Source organism: Larimichthys crocea, chromosome III, assembly GCF_000972845.2.
Source record: "Larimichthys crocea isolate SSNF chromosome III, L_crocea_2.0, whole genome shotgun sequence".
In the NCBI taxonomy this organism is placed as follows: domain Eukaryota; kingdom Metazoa; phylum Chordata; class Actinopteri; family Sciaenidae; genus Larimichthys; species Larimichthys crocea.
The window spans coordinates 24191061-24210390 of NC_040013.1; the positions used below are offsets into that span (position 1 = coordinate 24191061).

General features: G+C 42.7%; 1 protein-coding gene across 2 annotated transcripts in view; it reads left to right on the forward strand.

Moving 5' to 3' along the window:
• gfra1a (gdnf family receptor alpha 1a) overlaps positions 1 to 19330 on the forward strand; it is an 89019-nt gene that overhangs the window by 48662 nt on the left and 21027 nt on the right. For both annotated transcript variants that reach the window (XM_027278128.1, XM_027278129.1), the window contains 4 exons: positions 13909 to 14087; positions 14958 to 15130; positions 17723 to 17832; positions 19180 to 19314. In XM_027278128.1, the coding sequence (XP_027133929.1) occupies positions 13909 to 14087; positions 14958 to 15130; positions 17723 to 17832; positions 19180 to 19314 (597 nt within the window). The remainder of the gene's footprint in view (positions 1 to 13908; positions 14088 to 14957; positions 15131 to 17722; positions 17833 to 19179; positions 19315 to 19330) is intronic.

The window sequence follows — 19330 nt, forward strand, 5'->3', positions numbered from 1 at the left end:
GCTTTCAACCTGCCAGCGGACGTAGAGGAGTTCTCATCCATCTTCGGGCCCGAGACTTTGACATCCCTGGATGTCAAATTAAAAAACATATAGTCCAAAAGAAGTGGGTTGTATGCACCCAAAGTGTCCAAGACACAGCTTAGAAAATGAACATCATCCATCAAAAGCTTCCTGAGTCTCCGCAAAAGCTTGTAGAGGAGAGACTCTGACATTGGCCACCTCAACAGCCAATTGTGAGGAGGAAGGAGGGAGAGTTGTTTTCTTCTCCGGACATAAAGTTTCAAATGTACACACATGCATAAAAGACAGCTCATCAGCAGAGTGTGGTGTTCAGATTATGAGTGACAGGCCACGTCTCTGTCATTCTTCCTTGAGATAAACCATCTAAGAAATGATGACACTCCAAGACTTCAAGAGCAAGGCTGGCTGTGTGTGAGAGACGTGATGGATGGACTTGTAAACCCTGGAGGCAGTACTTGTACCAGTATTCAACAAATACGGATCAATAGCTTTTTGGCTACCCCAGAGTCCACCCTGCTGAACGGCCATGGTTTTACAGTAGCAGTCCAGAACCGACAAATGAAACATTGGATACAGATAAGTTCTTTTTTTTATGGATTTAACGGCCACTGTTGTTTCTTTCCTACAAGCTTGGAATTGGAGGGTGAAGCGAGGCGTTGAAATCAGTAACTGTGCCGCTAGTTACCACTACATCCTACACCCTACTGGTCCTTTTTAATAGTCTAGTGCAGAGGTTGGCACGTAGATAAATAATATATATATTTTTAAATATATCTTTTAAACACTCATGTTTGTCAAAAATACAACAATTCCACAGATTTCACAACATTTATTTTGAAAAGTAACATCCTTGCAGCCTCTTTACTTGACACACAGGTTGGAACACTAATTGTAACCTGTGGAAAATAATAAAAAATAAAAGTTTCCTGTGTCCCTCTTGTAACGGACAACGTAAACAAATGTGTTTCATTAAATGAAAAAAACAAAACCAAACAAGGTCGGTTCAGATATCAAATAGCCTAAAAAATGTAAATGCACATCAGCGGCAGATCTGCGCTGATGTATACATTAGTTACGGCAGGTTGCCTGTTTCATGACAGACGCCAGGAGATGCAGCAGTGGGCGTAATAACAGCACATGGAAGCAAATTAATGTTTTAAATTAAATTAAATGCATTTTTAAAGTTATATATCGTTTATTTTTAATATAATAGAACCCCCACCCCGGGTTGAAACTTATTTGCCGACCCCAGGTCAAGTGGTTCCCAACCTTTTTGGCCTAAAACGACCCCTCATATACGAGGTGCTATATTTGAACATCTTCACCAACCCTGAATAGATCAAAGAATCCAGTAATTCAGCTTCTTCTACACCCACGAGTCTGCTGCCGGTTTCAGACAAGTGCGAACACGAAGCTGAATGTTATTTTCCAGAGGGAAAAGCTTATTTAGTACATATGCCCTTTTACAGCAGTGCAATGCTTCACGCCATCACACCTATCGCGCCTGGCGCGAGCTGTGTCTTTTACTGGTGACAATGTATCAGCGAGTGTTTGTCATTTTCACCTCCTAAACAGAATCTTGCTTCTTGTTAATCCAGGAGGAGAGCGCTTTAGTCATTACAGTACCTCGTGCCCCCACAGTTACACAGTTGTGTTTCCTCTGAGATCAGATTTGTGCAACCTAGAAATGATGTGTATCACCATCTGTATGCGTTGCTGCGGTACTGACCGGTTGGTGCCGGTAACTACGTATGCTGGTGACACAACTTCACACTGCAGAAGCAGCTTTGTCCATACAGAAGCTAAATCGTCTCGCCACAGACTGTTGTCTGCTTCATGCTGCTCTGACGCACTCCCATCACTCTACTGTTGTCTGCTTCATGCTGCTCTGACGCACTCCCATCACTCTGGCTTTGACGTCGCTGTTGTGTGTCACACTGCAGGTGACACAAAAGACACTTTGAAATCGGATTTGACTGGAAAATCCAACTGGAACTGCATTTCAAACCACCTCCAGATGTGGCTTGCATCCGTGGTCGTGATTATAGATAGATAGATGGATGGATGGATGGATGGATTGATAGATATACAGCAAATTGGCCTGTCATTGGCTAAATTGGCGATCACCATCTCTCTGGTCTTATTGGTGTTCAGCCTCAGGTGGTTCTGTTCGGACCAGTCTACAAAGCTGTCTATCAGTGTCCTGTACTCCCCGTCCTCTCCATCCTCTCCTATACACCCGACAACAGCTGAGTCGTCAGCCTCAGAGTTGTACGTAAAGTCGGTGGTGTTTAAGGTAAATAGGAAGGGAGAAAGCACAGTCCCCTGTGGAGCTCCTGTATCACTGACCACCACATCAGACACACAACAAGACAAGACAAGACAAGACAAGACAAGACAAGACAGCCCACTGGCCAGACGGACAAACTGTGGCCGGCCTGTCAAGTAGTCAGTAATCCAGGAGATCACTGTGTCGTCACCCATCACCCTCAGCTGGGCTAGGACCAGTCTCTCCAGGACTTTAATCACATGAGATGTGAGGGCGATCGGTCTGTAGTCCGCCGGGTCGGATGGCCTCGACTTCTTGGGGACTGGAACCAGGGAATAAAATCAATCTAGAGACACAAATATTGAATATTAAGTAAATCTTCATTTGTGACTCCCAACTACTCAGAATCACGTCTGCATGTTCACCATGTGAACACCCACTTAAAAATGATTTGCTAGGAATAGAAAGACAACCCAGCAATGAGCTCAGCGTTCAAAATTTTACAGAACCAGGCTGAAATTTATTTTCTTTGGATTCATTCAAGATGGATCAGAACCCTGAGTCTAAAAATGTCGAATAAAATCTTTGATACTTAAGTGATTCATGATATTAAAGCACACGTTTAACTACCTGTAGAGCTTATTCAATGTCTTGCTCCAGGGCAGACAGGATGAATATTTAAATGATCCCAAAGTCCTCTGCTTTCCTCTATAAGCGCTCAGCTGCCCCGTTGTTGAAGTATCTTTGAGTGTATCATCTGTGTCGGACTCAAATATCAGTCTGGATCCACCGAGACAGATCCATAAATTATTACCTATTTCTCATTCAGGTTAAGATAGTTCTGTCAGGCTGGGAGATTAAAAAAAGAGTGTGCGGTTAGTTGTCAAATCTGACTGCTGGTAATCCCGCTGATCTATTCATACAGAGTCCACAGTGACAGGCTCTCTCTTTTCTCTGTCTCTGCTCGTCGGGAGTGCTGCGCTATAGCTGACTTGCGATGCCGTCCTTCAGTATCGATCTGAAAGTCCTGGGCACGCCAGATTGCTTTCAGCAGCCATCACCTCCTCCTGTCATAAAGGAAAAGCTGCACAGATTTCACCCTGTTTTAGTGGTCAAAGAAGAAAAAAAGAAAAGAAGAAAGACGGCTGATGGAAGCAAGGCCGGGGTGTTGGTGTTGTTGTTGCTGCTCTAAAAAAGTGAGAGTGCATGATCCGGATTGATGTGGGGAATGTGTTGATGTTTTTATTGATGAGCTTTTTGCACACGAAGAAAATAAAATCTTCCACTCTTCTCTGTCTTTTCTCAGTTTCTGCGGTCGACTGACATGCTGACAGCATCAACGGTCGACGGTTTATTGGGAGTTACGTCCCTCTTCTGTCTCTGTTTCTTCCTCTCGCTGTCTCGTTCTCTTGTTCTATCTCTTCTCACACATACACACCTAAAAGGGCACCAGCAGGACTAATTATGGACCAACAATAACTCCCCCCCCACTCCACTCCCGGGTGCGCAACAAATTCATTGGCACATCGCTGCCACTATTGTAAATCAGTCTGGCAGACTCGGAGGTGAGCTGCTGAATACAGTTATGTGCCATGTGCTCGTGCCGCAACTTGTACTCTCTGTACTAAACAGGCTACACAGTTGTTAGATGTCCACATCCATCTCCGCGGTGGACTGTTTGATGTTCAGACGGGGACTGCAGGTAGGGACGGTAAAGGCAGAGGGGCTGGGAGATATTGGAGGCTGGGGAGCAAGGGAAAGGCAATCTGAACTGGGAACCACTGGTAAGATATGGTGTAGACAGAATGGCTGGATATATTAAACAGAAGGAAATGGGTACTGAGGGTATTGTCCAGATATGAGGGTGGCAGCTGGGGTAAGGTGTTGAGATGACACATTGGCTTAGAGAGCTACAGGCCTGCTGGCCTCAAGATAGTGATTTGGACCAGAGGTATTAAAGTTACGTTCAACACTCACAATCCTAATAACTTTATTTATTCAAGAAAGATCAGCACACCGGGTCTATGTAAAACTTGATTCTCGATTGATTGATTCATCATTGATTAGATATTAGAGCGCAGGTTTAACTACATGCCTGTAGAGCTCTTAGGGATTCAGTGTGTCTTTATAATTACTCAGCTGTCCTCTGAAACAGATCCATACGTGTTTCATGTTGAGGCTGACAGGTTAAAAATCTGACAGCCGGTAATCCCTGTGATCTTTTCATTCAGACTACACAGTGACGGTCTCCATCTTTTCTCCGTCTCCGCTGCCGTCCTTCAGAACCGATCTGTATTTAAATTTTTTTATTGTACTTTTCGTGACTGAAGCAAAGGCTAAGGAACAATTCATAAGTATAGAGGAGAATGTAAGCATAGAGCGTAAAACGGATAACAGATGGCAGTGATGATGGAACTATTGTGATCCCTAATGATTTTTTTGATTTCTTTTAAAGCAACAGGTTTTGCCTCTTTTTTTTCCAAAGGTGATCAGCATGTTGGAAAATTTGAACATGCTCATAAATAAATTTCCATTTAAAGTTCCAGCCCAGAACTTCATATCATATACCTACTTTACAAACTTAAAAAAAAAACAACCATGTTCCTCAAACTTAAACCTTCTTTCTGGTGATAAAAATTGCCCAATAAAAAAAAAAAAAATCTAACTTATAATTTAATGGGTTTTCCTTTTTTGTGGTACGTACTATTTTTGGGGTGATAACTTGTGAGAAATTATTCCTATGCAGGAAAAAGAAATGTGCTTGCTGCAGGTGAGTTGTGGTCACAGACTTGAAGTTGGAGGACCAGATGTAGGAGTACAGATAATGTTGAGAGACCAGGCCCTGGATGGCCAGGGAGCAGTGTGGGGGCGGTGTACTGTACAATACGGTACTGGAATGTGTTTGTGGAGATTATTAAAGAGCCATATATTTCTGCTGCAGCCCCACAGGGCCTGCTCTTACCGGCTGATCTCCACCCTGGCAGACGGGTAATGAAACAGGCCTCGCTAGAGATTCATCACTGTGGAGAGCCAAGGCGATTCTCTCCTCTCTCTCTCTCTCTTCCTCCCACTCCTCTCTCCTTTTTCTTTATTTTTTAGTTTTGGTCTGTTGAATGTGCTACAGTACATCGGGTTCAAACAGAGCATACATGAACTCACATCTTGTCAAGAATCCTGTCACCGACATCATGTTTCTTTGTTTAACTCTTCACTGTCAGTTTCAACTCCTCCAGTCAGAACTGGACGATTTTAGTTTGACGTGATCCGGGCTTGCTTAGACCAAACAAGCAACGTTTTTTCTGAGCTTTGTCCAAGAGCCTCTAATGTTGCAAACTACATATACCTCAATGAAAAGCTAGCTCACTCCAGCATGTTTCTACCCGGAGAGTTCACTCGTAGTTTTAACTCAATGGCTTCTTTGCTATACCAATTGGTAGCTCGAGCCAATTTTCGCTCAGGCCTGCTCTACTTTCTGATTTGGTGGATGTGTTTCAAACTGGCATGAACAGACTTTTTGAGTCCAGCGCTTTTCAGAATATTTAGCATTTCAGCCTTTCAGTTTGAAAGCTGGGACAGATTCAGACTATGGGTAAATCACGGAACAAGAAACTGGACTGGCATCCAAGCCCGCGGGGGTGCATGTATCTCCAGAGGGGTTGAAGGTAACCACTCGACTATGACAGACACACAGCTAATAGCTTGTTGATATTACAAGGTAGACCGGAGGGGTTCCAAAAGGAATAAGTTTGGGATGGGATAGCAACATAAAGCTCAGAGGAGGGAAACTTTTTTTTTTTTTTTTGCCAGGGAAACTTTTTTTTTTTTTTGCCAGCACACAGGATTTGCCAAAGGGTTGTATTTCTGCTCCTCCATCAGTTCCAGCACGAATAATCCCAGGTTCGAGGACGAGCAATTTGGACCCAAAGTGAATTCCCAGGCAAGAAAATAAGTTTCATGTATGAAATTGGAAGAGCTGATGAGGTACCAAAAGCATGTTATGTATTCAGGTACCGTATGAGCCCGTGTTGAGACCTGGCTCGAAATGTTAGTGAAACCGGATGGATGGAATGAGGTGGAGGGAGAAGTGTAACACTGCTGTGGGATTTGATGTCAGGAGACTGAAAGAGCTAATGGGAGACACAGAAGTAATTGTCTTTGGCAGATTTTTATTGGACTGTGTGCCAACAAAGCTCAATAAATTCAATGGAATTGGAGGGGAAATGTTGGTAGAGACGGCAGGAGGTGATGGAAGGGGAAGAGATATAGATGAAGAAGTAGAGAGGAAAGGGAAAGAGGGAAAGAGACTGTTGCACTACAGGGATCAATTACTAGGAACTGTGAGTTATGGTATTTGCTGCACCAAGTGCCATGTGGCTTTATTGCACTGGGACAGTGTTTGGGGGAAGAGGGAGATTATTAACCACACAGAAAGAGAGAGTAAGTGAGGGGAAAGGAATCCGACAGAGAATCAGAAAAAGCATCGAATGAAAGAACGAGGTGAAAGAGTTTGGAAAGAAAAGAACGAGAGCAAAAGAAAGATGAGTAAACCTCGAGGCTCGCTCTCTTCACTTCTCCTCTTGCAGCCCTCCAACTCTCTCCATTTCTGCTTGTCTTGCACTTTCAAGCGGGGAGCCCATTAAAGTGGATGACAGTGTAACTCACCACTGATAATCAACAGAGAGGGAGAGAGCAGACTTCGCAGAGGAGAGACCCCAGGCCTCGTTTATTATGTTAGATTTTTCTATTGAATCTGACCGTGCTGTAATTTCTCAAAGTGGGAAGGAGGCGCAAAGAAAGTAATTTACACAATGAATAATCAAGTCGCGTGTAGACGAGGACAGGACAAGTGGAGTTAACAGTTTAGTTCTGCGGGGGGGGAATAGAAAGCTAATGCCACATTTTCAAATCAACGGCGATAAAAAATAACAGCACAATGACAACTGCACAATGTAGAGGAAACAGTGAGATTTGATATGTGTGCTACAACCAGACAACCTGTTCACCAAACACTCGAATTTCAAAAATGAATTAATGCAACTGCACACAAATAGTTTTTATTATTTGGAAACCTTTTTGTCGAAAATATACTTCTCCCAAATATATACACATTCATCCATTTCCTGCAACTGCTTATTCTTATATATAAGCAGTTACTTATCTATGGCATGCCGTTCAGGAAATTAAACCTTTGAATATATGGAATGAAACTTTGAATATATTTAATGAAGTCTGAATATATGGAATGAAACTTTGAATATATGGAATGAAGTCTGAATATATGGAATGAAGTCTGAATATATTGAATGAAACTTTGAATATATGGAATGAAGTCTGAATATATTGAATGAACCTTTGAATATATGGAATATTCAGACTCATTTAAAAATTCAAGGTTTCATTCAATATATTCAGACTTTATTCAATGTATTCAAAGGTTTAATTTCCTGAACAGCATGCCATACTTAATCATATATATGATATATATATATATATTATATAATGTTTTTTTTGCCTTAGAACCGTCACAACTATCCAGTGTTTCTTTCAACAGTCCTAAAAAAACCTGTTAATTAATATATTTGAGCCTCATGACCACGTGTTTTTGCTTGATGACAGACGTAGCCATAAAAAATTATTTATAGCTACTTATATAGCTGCACACCGGTTGCTGTGTGTCTTAAACTGTCCCCCTTTCACTGTATATTTCCCCCGAGTGTAAGCATATTTGTTGTGTAATCCCCTGCAGCCACGCCACCAGGACAAATCCTGCTACATTTATTGTACTTAGCAAACAAAGAGGCTGTGAATTACAGTCAGTCACCCGGTGGCACAGCGTGCGGCCTCTGACTGTTTCCACTGCCGCAGAGCTCTGAGCAGTGGAAACAAACGCACCTGTCGAGTGCTCCCAGCCCCGTCCCCCGCCCGCCGCCCTCCACTGACCCTCAATTGGCTGGATAGAGTGGAGTAATGTGTGTAATGTGTGCCAGGCTGGTGTGAAAAAGACAATGGCACTCCGCTGGGACATATTTAAAACAGATATAACGAGATCGGTTAGCAACGTAATATGACAATAACACGAACATGGTGACACATTTCAGTCTTTTTATGGGATTTATTTTTGCATCCATCCATCCATCAAACACTTTGCTCTGAAGCAAGATATCTTGAAAAGACATATTGTATTTTGTTTGGATATTCATAGTCCCCAGAGTATGACCCCCGATGATCTCTGTGCCCCTCCTGACCTCTTCTGTTTACTGCATCGATTAACTTGTGGTCCACTCGGAAAACGATTGCTTTAGATTCCGTAAAATGATATTTGAATTGAAGGCATATTAAAAAAATATTATTTTATTTCAACATCGGTTTGGGCTGAGGACAAATCTCATAATGTTGGGAGTTATGGGCGTTTTTAAACAGGCATCAAAAGGGCATTAAATGACTCCACTTTGCTCCAAAAAAAATAAAAATAAAGGACAGATGGCAGAGGGGAGGGAAGACACAGGAAGAGACAAGAGAGATGGGAGCCACGATAGAGAAGTTTAGAGATGGATAATGATGATGGAGAAAGAGGAAGGGAGGTAATGATTGGAATACATCCAGAAGCGCATGGATAAAGACGTGAGAGAGGAGCAGAGAGAGAGAGACAGAAAAAAAGGGGATCCTGTGGGAGGAAGGGAAAGCAGTCCAGAGAAGTTTAAGAAAGTGAGGGATGAGAAGATGAGGAGACGGACTCAAGATTGCTGTAGGGGGATGCGGAGGTGGGCGAGGTCAGGATTCGACCCCGTGGCGTCCCATGGTAATTGAAATTAGGTGCGGGGGGGTTGGCGGGTAAGAGGGGCAGCAGGACTAGAGGAAACAGGCGACATGATAATCAATTTGAGGCTGAATCGGAAACATGAGCCACTGCGGGAGGAGGGGGGCCCTCATTCCCTCTACCAGGCCTCCAGATGGCCCTGGCCCCAACGCTGTGTGGGCCCTGTCAGAGCATGCAGGGTGTGTGTGTGTGTGCATGTGTGTGTGTGTGTGTGCATGTGTGTATTTGAGAGACAATACCATCTGCCAGGAGTGCAAGGGGAGTTCAGCAGATGTATTTGCTGACACTAGGGGCGCAGTAGGGTATAGACAATACACTGTGTGTGTGTGTGTGTGTGTGTGTGTGTGTGTGTGTGTGTGTGTGTGTGTGTGTGTAGGGGCTCCCACCATGCTGTTGTTAAAGAGAAATGGCTAAAGCAGATCCATGCAAGAAAGACAATTTACACTATTTTTTAAAAAGCGTCAAACTTCACCCAAATTGTGTTCATGCTTCAGGAAGAGACTGAAACACACACACACACACACACACACACACACACACACACACACACAAACAAACAATTTGTGAAGATACTAATATGTTGTGCTGCTCCGGCTGCTTGTCTGACGCACAAAGACAACTGTGGGAGTTTGTTGATACATCATTATTATTTAGAGATGATATATATTTCTGTATTCATACCACTCATTTTTTTTTATCCACTTTATTGCAGAGTCAGAGTCGAGTGAACTCAGTTCTCGCAGGGAAGTGTTTGGGGATTTCGGAACATGATTTGCCGCAACTCGAAACTTCCAAGTAAACAAGATTTTATAGATGCAACACAAAGACGAAAGATTCAGGAGCTGCGTGACCTATTTCAAAAATAGCGTGAGACAAATGTGATGTTCAGAACAGGTGCCGCCGTGTTGTTGCGGTTTGAAAATCAGGAGAGCGGCGGCAGCACGGCGAGCTGAGTGCTCATCCAGTCAGGTGGAGGAAGGAGTCCATGTTGTCGTCTTGAGTGGAAGAGTGCCACTCACAGTCAATCGTGGTGCATGTCGAGCTGGAGCTGACTTAGGTGAGAGAGAGAGAGAAAGTATATCAGAGCAAAACTCCTGACATAAAACAAAATGCAAAGGCCAAGTGCTCAATAAGCTCTATATGAAGTCCATGAATCATTCAAAAAAAAGAAAATGCTCCTCAGACAGAGCAGGCATTAAAAGTATATTAAAAGCCTTTATTTAGTCAGGAGTAATGGTTTAAAGTGTCGTCGGCTTCAACCTCAAAGGGACTTAAAAACTCTCGATATGTTCTAATCCTGCAACTCAAGCTCAGGCAGCGGCTCAGCGTCTTTTAAGTTTTCCTCGCCTTTTATCGTCCCTCCTTCCTTTCTTTACTCTTCTTTCTTCATTAATGGTGGCTCAGTGAAAATATGGCATCAGGAGACGGGGATTAATGCTTCTGCATCGCTTGATTGTGATAACAGTCGATGATGCACATAGTATTTGTTTACAAGCGGATCGTGACCTCTCCAGTACTTTATTGTATTTTGCAGATTATTATTCGTCAGGTGTTCAGGTTTAAGCGTAGACCAAATGTTTCTATGGATGCATATTTGGTTTTCACTAAAGGGCTCATCAGGGCGAGAAGGAAAGATGACAACTATAATGACTTAATCAAGTATAATATAAGACGTTATGCATTGTGTAGTTCATTTGAATATCAAGGGCTTTTTAAGCTCTGCTTTAGCCAATAAGGCTCATAGACGATCTGCAAAAAAAAAAGGGATATCCCAATCACGTGGCACACATTTTGAAAATCATCTTTCTGCCTCCCAACCGTCATATCCCAAAAGGGTCTTGTGCCTGCCATCGTAAAAACGTGGAGACATTATTGATCAAGTCCTTTCAAATGGGGCAAATAATAGCATGAGAGTCGAACATCAACACACGAAAACACAATCCTCGCTCAGCCGCCCAGGGGACGACTGCAGGGTTAAGAGATGAGAGTCAAGTCAGTCGATCTGTGGCAGCTGAAAGAAAAAAAAAACAAAATATGAAAGAATCAAGGTCGTGTGTCTGCAAGCTGATCCGAGGAGAAGAGAGAGACAGACGGAAGAAAAGAGGAAATTGAAGGCGGACGCGAGGGCCTGGGAAAAGTGGCAGACATGCAGCGGGGAGGAGTGGAGGCGTCTGAGAGTTTTTGAAGTGATGGAGGAGTGAGAAAAGTTTTTGGAGGGGGAGAGGAGCGGGATGCCTAACGTCCAGCTGGTTGAGGAAAAACAAACAAAGAAAATAGTGTGTTCGTGCAAAGCCTGTCCTCTGACATCATTTGGAAAAAGGAAATTCAGTAAAAACTAAAGCAGGTATTTATTATTTCTTCTCCCTTTCTCTTGAATAAAAGTGAAAAAACTCCCACACACAGTTTTGTTTACTGCTTGTTCAGTTGACCTAATTCCTGTGGCCCTGTGATTCAGTTATCTACACTATACATTATTCATATGTGCAGGTTTATAGACCTGATTAAGGTCGTTTAGGCCAAAACGTTGGATAAAATAAACCAAAAAAAAAAAGTTTTCATTTACGCTCCAATGCTTTCCAATATAGCTCACACATTTGGGTGTGTAAAGATATATACACCCTTATTTAGTTTTATTTCTTCTCATTATTATTTGAATTACACTTTCATACCTGGACCTCTGATCCCCGCCAAAAACAAACTCCCTATCACAAGTAGTAAAAGACATCTTCTCCAAACCTCATTAACGCTACAACTGTCACTACTTACATCTTTTTCGATGGGAATATAAGTGGCAGCAAATGTCTAATGCTGATATGGTGGTTTAAAGTGCTGTTGTGTTAGAGTTAAGCAAGAGCAAAATCTGGAAATGAATGAAGGCTGTTTGACAACGCCTAATTAGACATGCGGGCTTCCATCCATGAATGTAAATGCGGCGCAGCGTCGAGAGGTGAAGCGTCGAGTGCGCACAACATGGCGCTAATATGACAACAAAACAATATTCACGTGTTTAAAACAAATAGAATAGGGGCTGCACGTGACAGCGCCGCAGTAATAATGAGTAATAAATGAGTACGTAAACTGACAAAGAGAAGAAAGCGGGGGGCGAGTAAAGGTAAAGGTGAAGATGAGGTGAAACAGATTGAGGACACGAGTGAGTCAGCAGAGGCTGTTTTTGGAAAGCATTCATCTTTAGGATCTCTTCTTTTCTAGAACAACAAACAGAAGCCATTCAGATAAATACATCGCCGGACCATCAACTCATCCTCCCTCCTCCCCTTGATGTGTTGATTCTCATTAACACCGTTCGCGATCACACAACACAACACGCGCTCCATCAGCCAGTCACTTTGTTGACTTGCTTGCACTCCTCATCTGTACTTCTGTATTTCTGTACGTTTGTCACGCAGGCCCTTACCTCGTCTTAATTGCTGCTCGTTAAAGAAAAAAAAAAGAAGCTGTTTTTGCTTAAAAAGAAAGAAAAGGAATAGCAGGAGGGGGGAGAAGTCTACGGAAATGTTAATTGATAGCGGAGCGAGGACAACACTGGCAATTAGTGCAGGCTGACAGATGAGCAAGGCACTGTACTGTGGACTTTGATGAAACTCTGCACACACACACACACACACACATATACACACACACACACAAACACACACACACACACATATACTGTACAGTCACATAGACTTAGAGTTAGTCAGCAGGGGCATGTAGACGAGGCCACTGTTTGATTCAGGCCATGCAGGAAGTGAGTCTGCAAATTGGGTCTTGTGCACAGACACATACACACATGCACAGATGCAGAACAGATATTAGCCAACACACACACACACACACACACACACACACACACACACACACACACACACACACACACACACACAGAAACAGACAGAGAAATGTGTTGCTGTGGTTATCTACTAGTTTGGAGAGAACATCATTACGCCGCTGTCTCTCTGCCTCCCTCTCTTTGTCTCTTTATTTTGTACACTTTTGTGGAAACGCTGCAGCCCGGGGAGCCGGATTGCTTTTGTTTTGTGATGATGGGATCTGTGGATCTATTTTCAGTGCACTGTGTATAGAGCCTGAACAATGTTGTGATATTTGAGAGTAAAAATTGAACTGATGTTCTTGATGATAAGCCCGTAACATGAACAAGCGTCTTTAACGAAGGTCGACCAAATTATTAAGAAACGAAGGAGAAAAACAGGCAAAAACTGTCCTGCAGACACGGACCTCAAGGGGCCTCACAAGCCCCTGGTTCATTGTTATCAATTGGCTGTAAGTAATTTGATTAATTCCACATTTGTGCCACTTAAAATACAATACCAACTGGGGCAGGTCCTGCAATACTGGCTGATCTTATGGCCTAGATTCATGGGGAGATGTGTCAGAAATAATTTGCACTCGTTTTCATCATGCTCATATTGCACTGTTCCTATGAAAAGATGCCCTAGGACCCCTAACAGGTTGATCGAGACCACTGGTGGACTGGGCAGAGGGAGTAATCATACCCCTAGAGTCTTTGTTGGTTTGTTGTTCAGTTAGAAGGGCATCCCAAAGTTCTTGAGATGTTCTTGGTGTGGGGTCCAGTGGTTAGAGTATTTTCTTGGAAAGTTGTCACTTCCTCAAAAACGGTTAAATCTTAAGCAAAGATGCCATTTCACAAGTTGTTTAGCATTGCAAGATGCAGGGTTTTTGTCAACTTAATGAACTATTTCCAAATGAACAGAACTCTGCAAAGGTCTGTGAGATGTGTTCAATCCTTTGTTTTCTCTCTCTCTCTCTCTCTCTTCTATAGGTGAGCCTGCAGTGGCCAGAGAGAATAACTGCCTGAACGCTGCCAAAGCCTGCAACCTGAATGACACATGTAAGAAGTATCGCTCGGCCTACATCAGCCCCTGCACCAGCCGCGTCTCCACCGCTGAAGTCTGCAACAAGAGGAAGTGCCACAAGGCCCTGCGGCAGTTCTTTGACAAGGCGAGGCACTTCTGACACAAGCTTATCAAACATGAAAACACACACACACTACAAGTCCACTACAAAGGACCTGCTTCAAAAGAAAAAAAAAAAGATTTTGGATAAGTTAGAGGGGTTGTCAAAATCACAATAAATAATCATGCGGGTCTTTATGTTTGAGTTTGCTTCGACAGCGCCGAGTTCTGACATTGATTCAGTCATCAAACACAGAAGATGTTTTTGCTGTCTGTGCCGTATTGTAAAAAAAAAACGATGTGAAACATTGTTATTACAACCCAGCTCGCATGATGTCCCTTTGGAATAACTTAACTGGGATCGCGACAATGTGAATAAATAGAAAACTACTCTCTGTAGTTTTCTATGCATGACATTGTTAATCTTGCTGTGATGTATAATTTTGTTTTCTTTTTTCACAACAGAGAACTCTCTGTGTGTGAACAGCCTCGAGCTCCGAGTTTTCTTTGTGCTGGAGATAAAACCATGATGATATTTCTTTATCGTAGTCCGACTGTGTTGTTACTGCCATTTACTGTCAACATCTACGCTGGCGTCACAATTTGTTGATGTTGCGATGTTAAATGGCTTATGAATCTGGAAAAATCTCACTGTAATTCATGCCTTAATGTCAATATTTGGTTGTTTGTTTTACTGGATAATCGATGTTAAAACAAGAGGCTGAAAAAAGGTTGTAAATCTCTAATAAACAGAAGAAACTAAGGAAATAACCAACACAAATTCCACTTCAGTCCAAAATCCAGGAGAAAGAAGTGCAAATATATATATATGGTCAAAATGAGAATAAAAAGGAAGGTGTTGTATACGACGTCACTTCTCCAGTTAATTTTGTGTCGTGGTTCTTGATCCTCGCAGGTTCCTCCGAAGCACAGCTATGGCATGCTGTTCTGCTCGTGCCCTCTTAGCGACCAAACGGCATGTTCTGAACGCAGGCGTCAGACCATCGTCCCTGTCTGCTCGTACGAAGAAAAACAGAAACCCAACTGTCTCGAACTGCAGGCCATCTGCAAGACCAACTACATCTGCAGGTAGGAAACAGTAGGCTTTCAGAAACATATATATATATATTTTTTACTTAAGGGATTTTAAGGGCCTTTATTAAATAGCCAATAGATAAAGAGAGTGAAGAAATGACTGGAAATGTGGGTACAGAGACACAGGGAATAAGAATCCAGTGGTAGAAGACTTGTGGCATGTGGTATTGTGCTAATTCTACTGTTTGCTTTGTGACACACTGTATGGTCACAAACAGCAGATGAAATAAATTGTCTGACTTCACGCTTCAGGTCTCAGATTCAGGACTAAGGTAGTGATGGACATCTGACATCATTCCTCACTGGAGTGTGTGTGTGTTACGCTGAGCCTGCAGCCAGCAGTCGTGTGGCTCTCTGGGATTAAATGAAAGCATTAAGCATCATAAATGAGCTTCCATTTGGACCGTGGCCTCAGGTCTCACTCTCACTCTCCTCGCCCTTTGTCTCTCCTTAACAGCGAGCAGCATGACAGTAGTGAATCCGTACTACAAGTTTTGTCTTTCCTTCCGTCTTTGTCTTCTTTTCTTTGCGCGGCGCTCTCTCTCTATCCGTCAGACATACGCTCAGGGCTGAACAACAGGTCTCGCTGCGGCGCTGCCTCCTCTCAGTCCATTTGTCAGTTAGCACAGATAGATTAAAGCCATGCATTTCCACAAGCTCCCTCACCATATGTCAGGTGTAGTACGCAGGCTGCTGATGACAACTCTCACTACGCGCTGCTCGGTTCTGCACCAGGCTGGTGTGATTAGATAGATCACACTGTGAGTGCATACACGTGAGTGTGTGTGTGTGTGTGTCCATGTTTTCAACTATTTCGGTGCCATGCTATTGTTCTGACACCCCATTATCCGAAACCCCAATAGTCCGAAGCCCATTTGTCTTGACAGCATGTTATCTCAAAAACAAATGGCCATCACTTCGAAGGCCAATCGCTCCGAAAAAAGAAAAATAGACACTACATTTGTTAGTGACTGTTGGCCCTGTCTGTGTTTTAACCAATTAGTTTTGGTGCCTAAACCAAAACAGCAACTGTCACCCGAAAGCAAGCTTTATTTTCAACGCCCAACTAGATGTTGCATATTCCTTATTGCTAACTTAACCACCGTGTCATTGTCACATTCTGGACCAGGCTGTCGGACTTTGGATCCAGTGGGGCATTTTTCTGATGCGTGACAATCGGCCAGTCCTTACTCCTGGTAGCAGATTATTATTCAGATAAATAGGAATATCTGTTCTCCTTTAGAAACCTCGTTTCTGAATTGCCAAAAACAGAATTTTATCGTTTTATTGTTGAGATCTGGGGATGTGAAATCGGGGAATGTAGCAACCAACAAGGAACAGGAAGACAAGCCGTCAGATAATCAGTGTTTGAAAATATTGTAATAACACATTTTAAAGATGTTATTTAAAATGACCAAATTTCAGTTATTTCGAACTTAAAACTCAGTAGTTCCTGTTCTTACTGTTGTATACGCAAAGAGTTTTGTAGAAATAGTACAGTGGTCCCTCGTTTATCGCGGGGGATACGTTCTACAAATGCCCCGCAATAGACGAAATCCGCGAAGTAATCAGCTTTATTTTTTACAATTATTACATTATTATACATGTTTTAGGCCGTAAAACCCCTAACCACACACTCTGATACACTTTTCTCAGACGGGCATTAACATTTTCTCACATTTCTCTCTTATTTAAACACTCTCAAAGTTCAAACTTTCGCAGATTTAACAAAAATAAGTACAATACTGTATTACTAAATAAAACCAAAGATCAAAACCTGTTTTCAAGCCCAAACATTTTTAACACATTTAATTTTAAGGATCAATCTACGAGGTTTGACACATAAGAAACTAATACCAGTAACTCACGCGTATTTCACAGTTCCTCTGACTGCAAACATACAGCACTTCAGAGTCACACTGCTAGCGATTGAACATTTATGTAAATCTGACTTGCCGAACGCATTTTGTACAGTACTCCCTTAGCCAATCAGGACGCCGAACATAATGCAGGTTCATACTGTACAGTACGCTGCAAAAAAAGCAAAATTACACTAAAAACATCTGCAAAACAGCGAGGCCGCGAAAGGTGAACCGCGTTATAGCGAGGGACAACTGTAGTTGTAGTTTAAAACCTGTGGCCTTTTTTATGTTCCCAAAAAGTGAAATTAGAAGCTTTTATTTTGTGTCAAAGTGTGAGTATATCACACTCAATCTAACTTCAAATGGTGAATTCCTTGGGAATCCAAACTCCATTTCAATTTCACATGTCACTGCACCTGTGGCCAAAGTGTAAACAAACATTTATGAAGGCAGTAAATGAAACAGAACAGACGTGGTGGAGAATTGCCTTCAGCCTCATTCATTCCAGGATATAAACCAGCCGCGGCGTACGTAAGAGGGTCATCTTACTCCACTGAAGGCAGCCATTAAGGAGGCTAATTGTATTGAGAGAAATGACTTCCAGCGCTCACTCATTTGGACCGGGCATTTTGCTGCACATTCCCGTCACATTGGCCATCTGAAATTCTTATTATCATGTTCATCTCTGAAAATATTTTTCGGATGTGTGTGTGTGTGTTTGCAGGTCACGACTGTCGGACTTCTTCGTCAACTGCCAGCCAGAGCCTCGCTCTCTGTCGGGCTGTCTGAAGGAGAACTACGCAGACTGCCTCCTGTCATACTCCGGTCTGATTGGTGAGTTTACATGTACACATGATTGTTTTTGGTCCGCCTTGTCTCGGCATTTACTCCGAACACTTGAAACAACTTGATGGTAGCACTGACACTAATCTTATTTGGTGCTGAAATCTGGAAAACACGTGCAAGAAACACAAGCAGTCAAATGATCAGGCAAGCTGTAAAAACACAGTTTAGCCAGATGAAGGTCAAATCAAAAGTACCTGAACTTGAAATTTTAAGTACCCTTATTTCTTACTGTGTACCTTCAACCTCTGGTGAACAGAGGTGCACAGAAGTCTTTGTTCATCTGTCAAGTCTTTGTTGAAGTCTGTCCTTCTTCTTAACAATTGTTTGCCCACTGGCTTCAAACTTGGCCGTGGTATTGCTGAGGACCCAAGGAAATGTAGTGTCGAATTTGGTGCAGTTTGGCCCTGTGGTAGAATTACGACAATGAAATTTTGGTCTGTAACTTCAAAAACAACATTCTATGGGCTCAGATGAATCAGCTATACACGATACGGGGAGCCAAGCATTCGGCCTCCAATGAAAGCTTGATAAAGATTCATCAGTCTTGTCATAATTTACCATCTTCATTCCCAGTAAAGTTAGCCTAACCTGTCTGATCATCTCGCTGCTCATGTTTCTCAAACTGTTAAGACTGTTAGAGTTTCCTGATCTCAGCATGTGACTTGGTGAGTACGGTGTTATCACTGAAAGTCAGAACAAAACTATCGAAATAATTCCTCCTCCTGTTGTAACCGCAGTCTCAATCACTATGTGGACCAGTCAAACCAGTCCACACATCTATTATGTCCTCACCACAACAGGGAGCCATCAAGATTCTGTCCTTGTAAGTTCGTAAACCAAGCGGCGCATGCACACACTGCCCACCAGCGCCAATTCATTCTGCCTACTGCAAAACAAAAAGGCCTGTTTTGGAGCATGGCCAGCACAGGGGAACAATCCATTGGGGGAGTGAGAAATCACTGACTGAAGCTATTTACTTTCCCTCGCAAAGAGAAAGCCAATTCTTCACTCTGGCTTCTCTGCATTCTGCCTTCTGCAGAAACTCCACCACACTGCGTTAGTGCTGAACATGGGGGAGGAGAGAAAGAGAAATAAATGCAACAATGATTTAACTTTGTTATTACACCATTCATCATTTAACACAGAAGGAGGATGATAAGTGAGTCCTAAAGGGTTTAAATATTCTTTTTTTTCCCCTTGACAGTCAGTAGCACATTGGGGTTCTTGACAATGACGGTTCAACAGAGAATCCTTGTTTATGGTTTAAATGTTCTCCCTTAAACAAAGAGACAGCTGAGTGCATGAATGAAAAATCTTTCCGTTCACCTGCCGCAGGTACCGTGATGACTCCCAACTACCTGCGCTCACCCAAGATCAGCGTCTCCCCCTACTGCGACTGCAGCAACAGTGGCAACAACAAGGACGAATGTGACAAGTTCACCGAGTTTTTCACCGATAACACCTGCCTCCGTGAGTTATCCCCCCT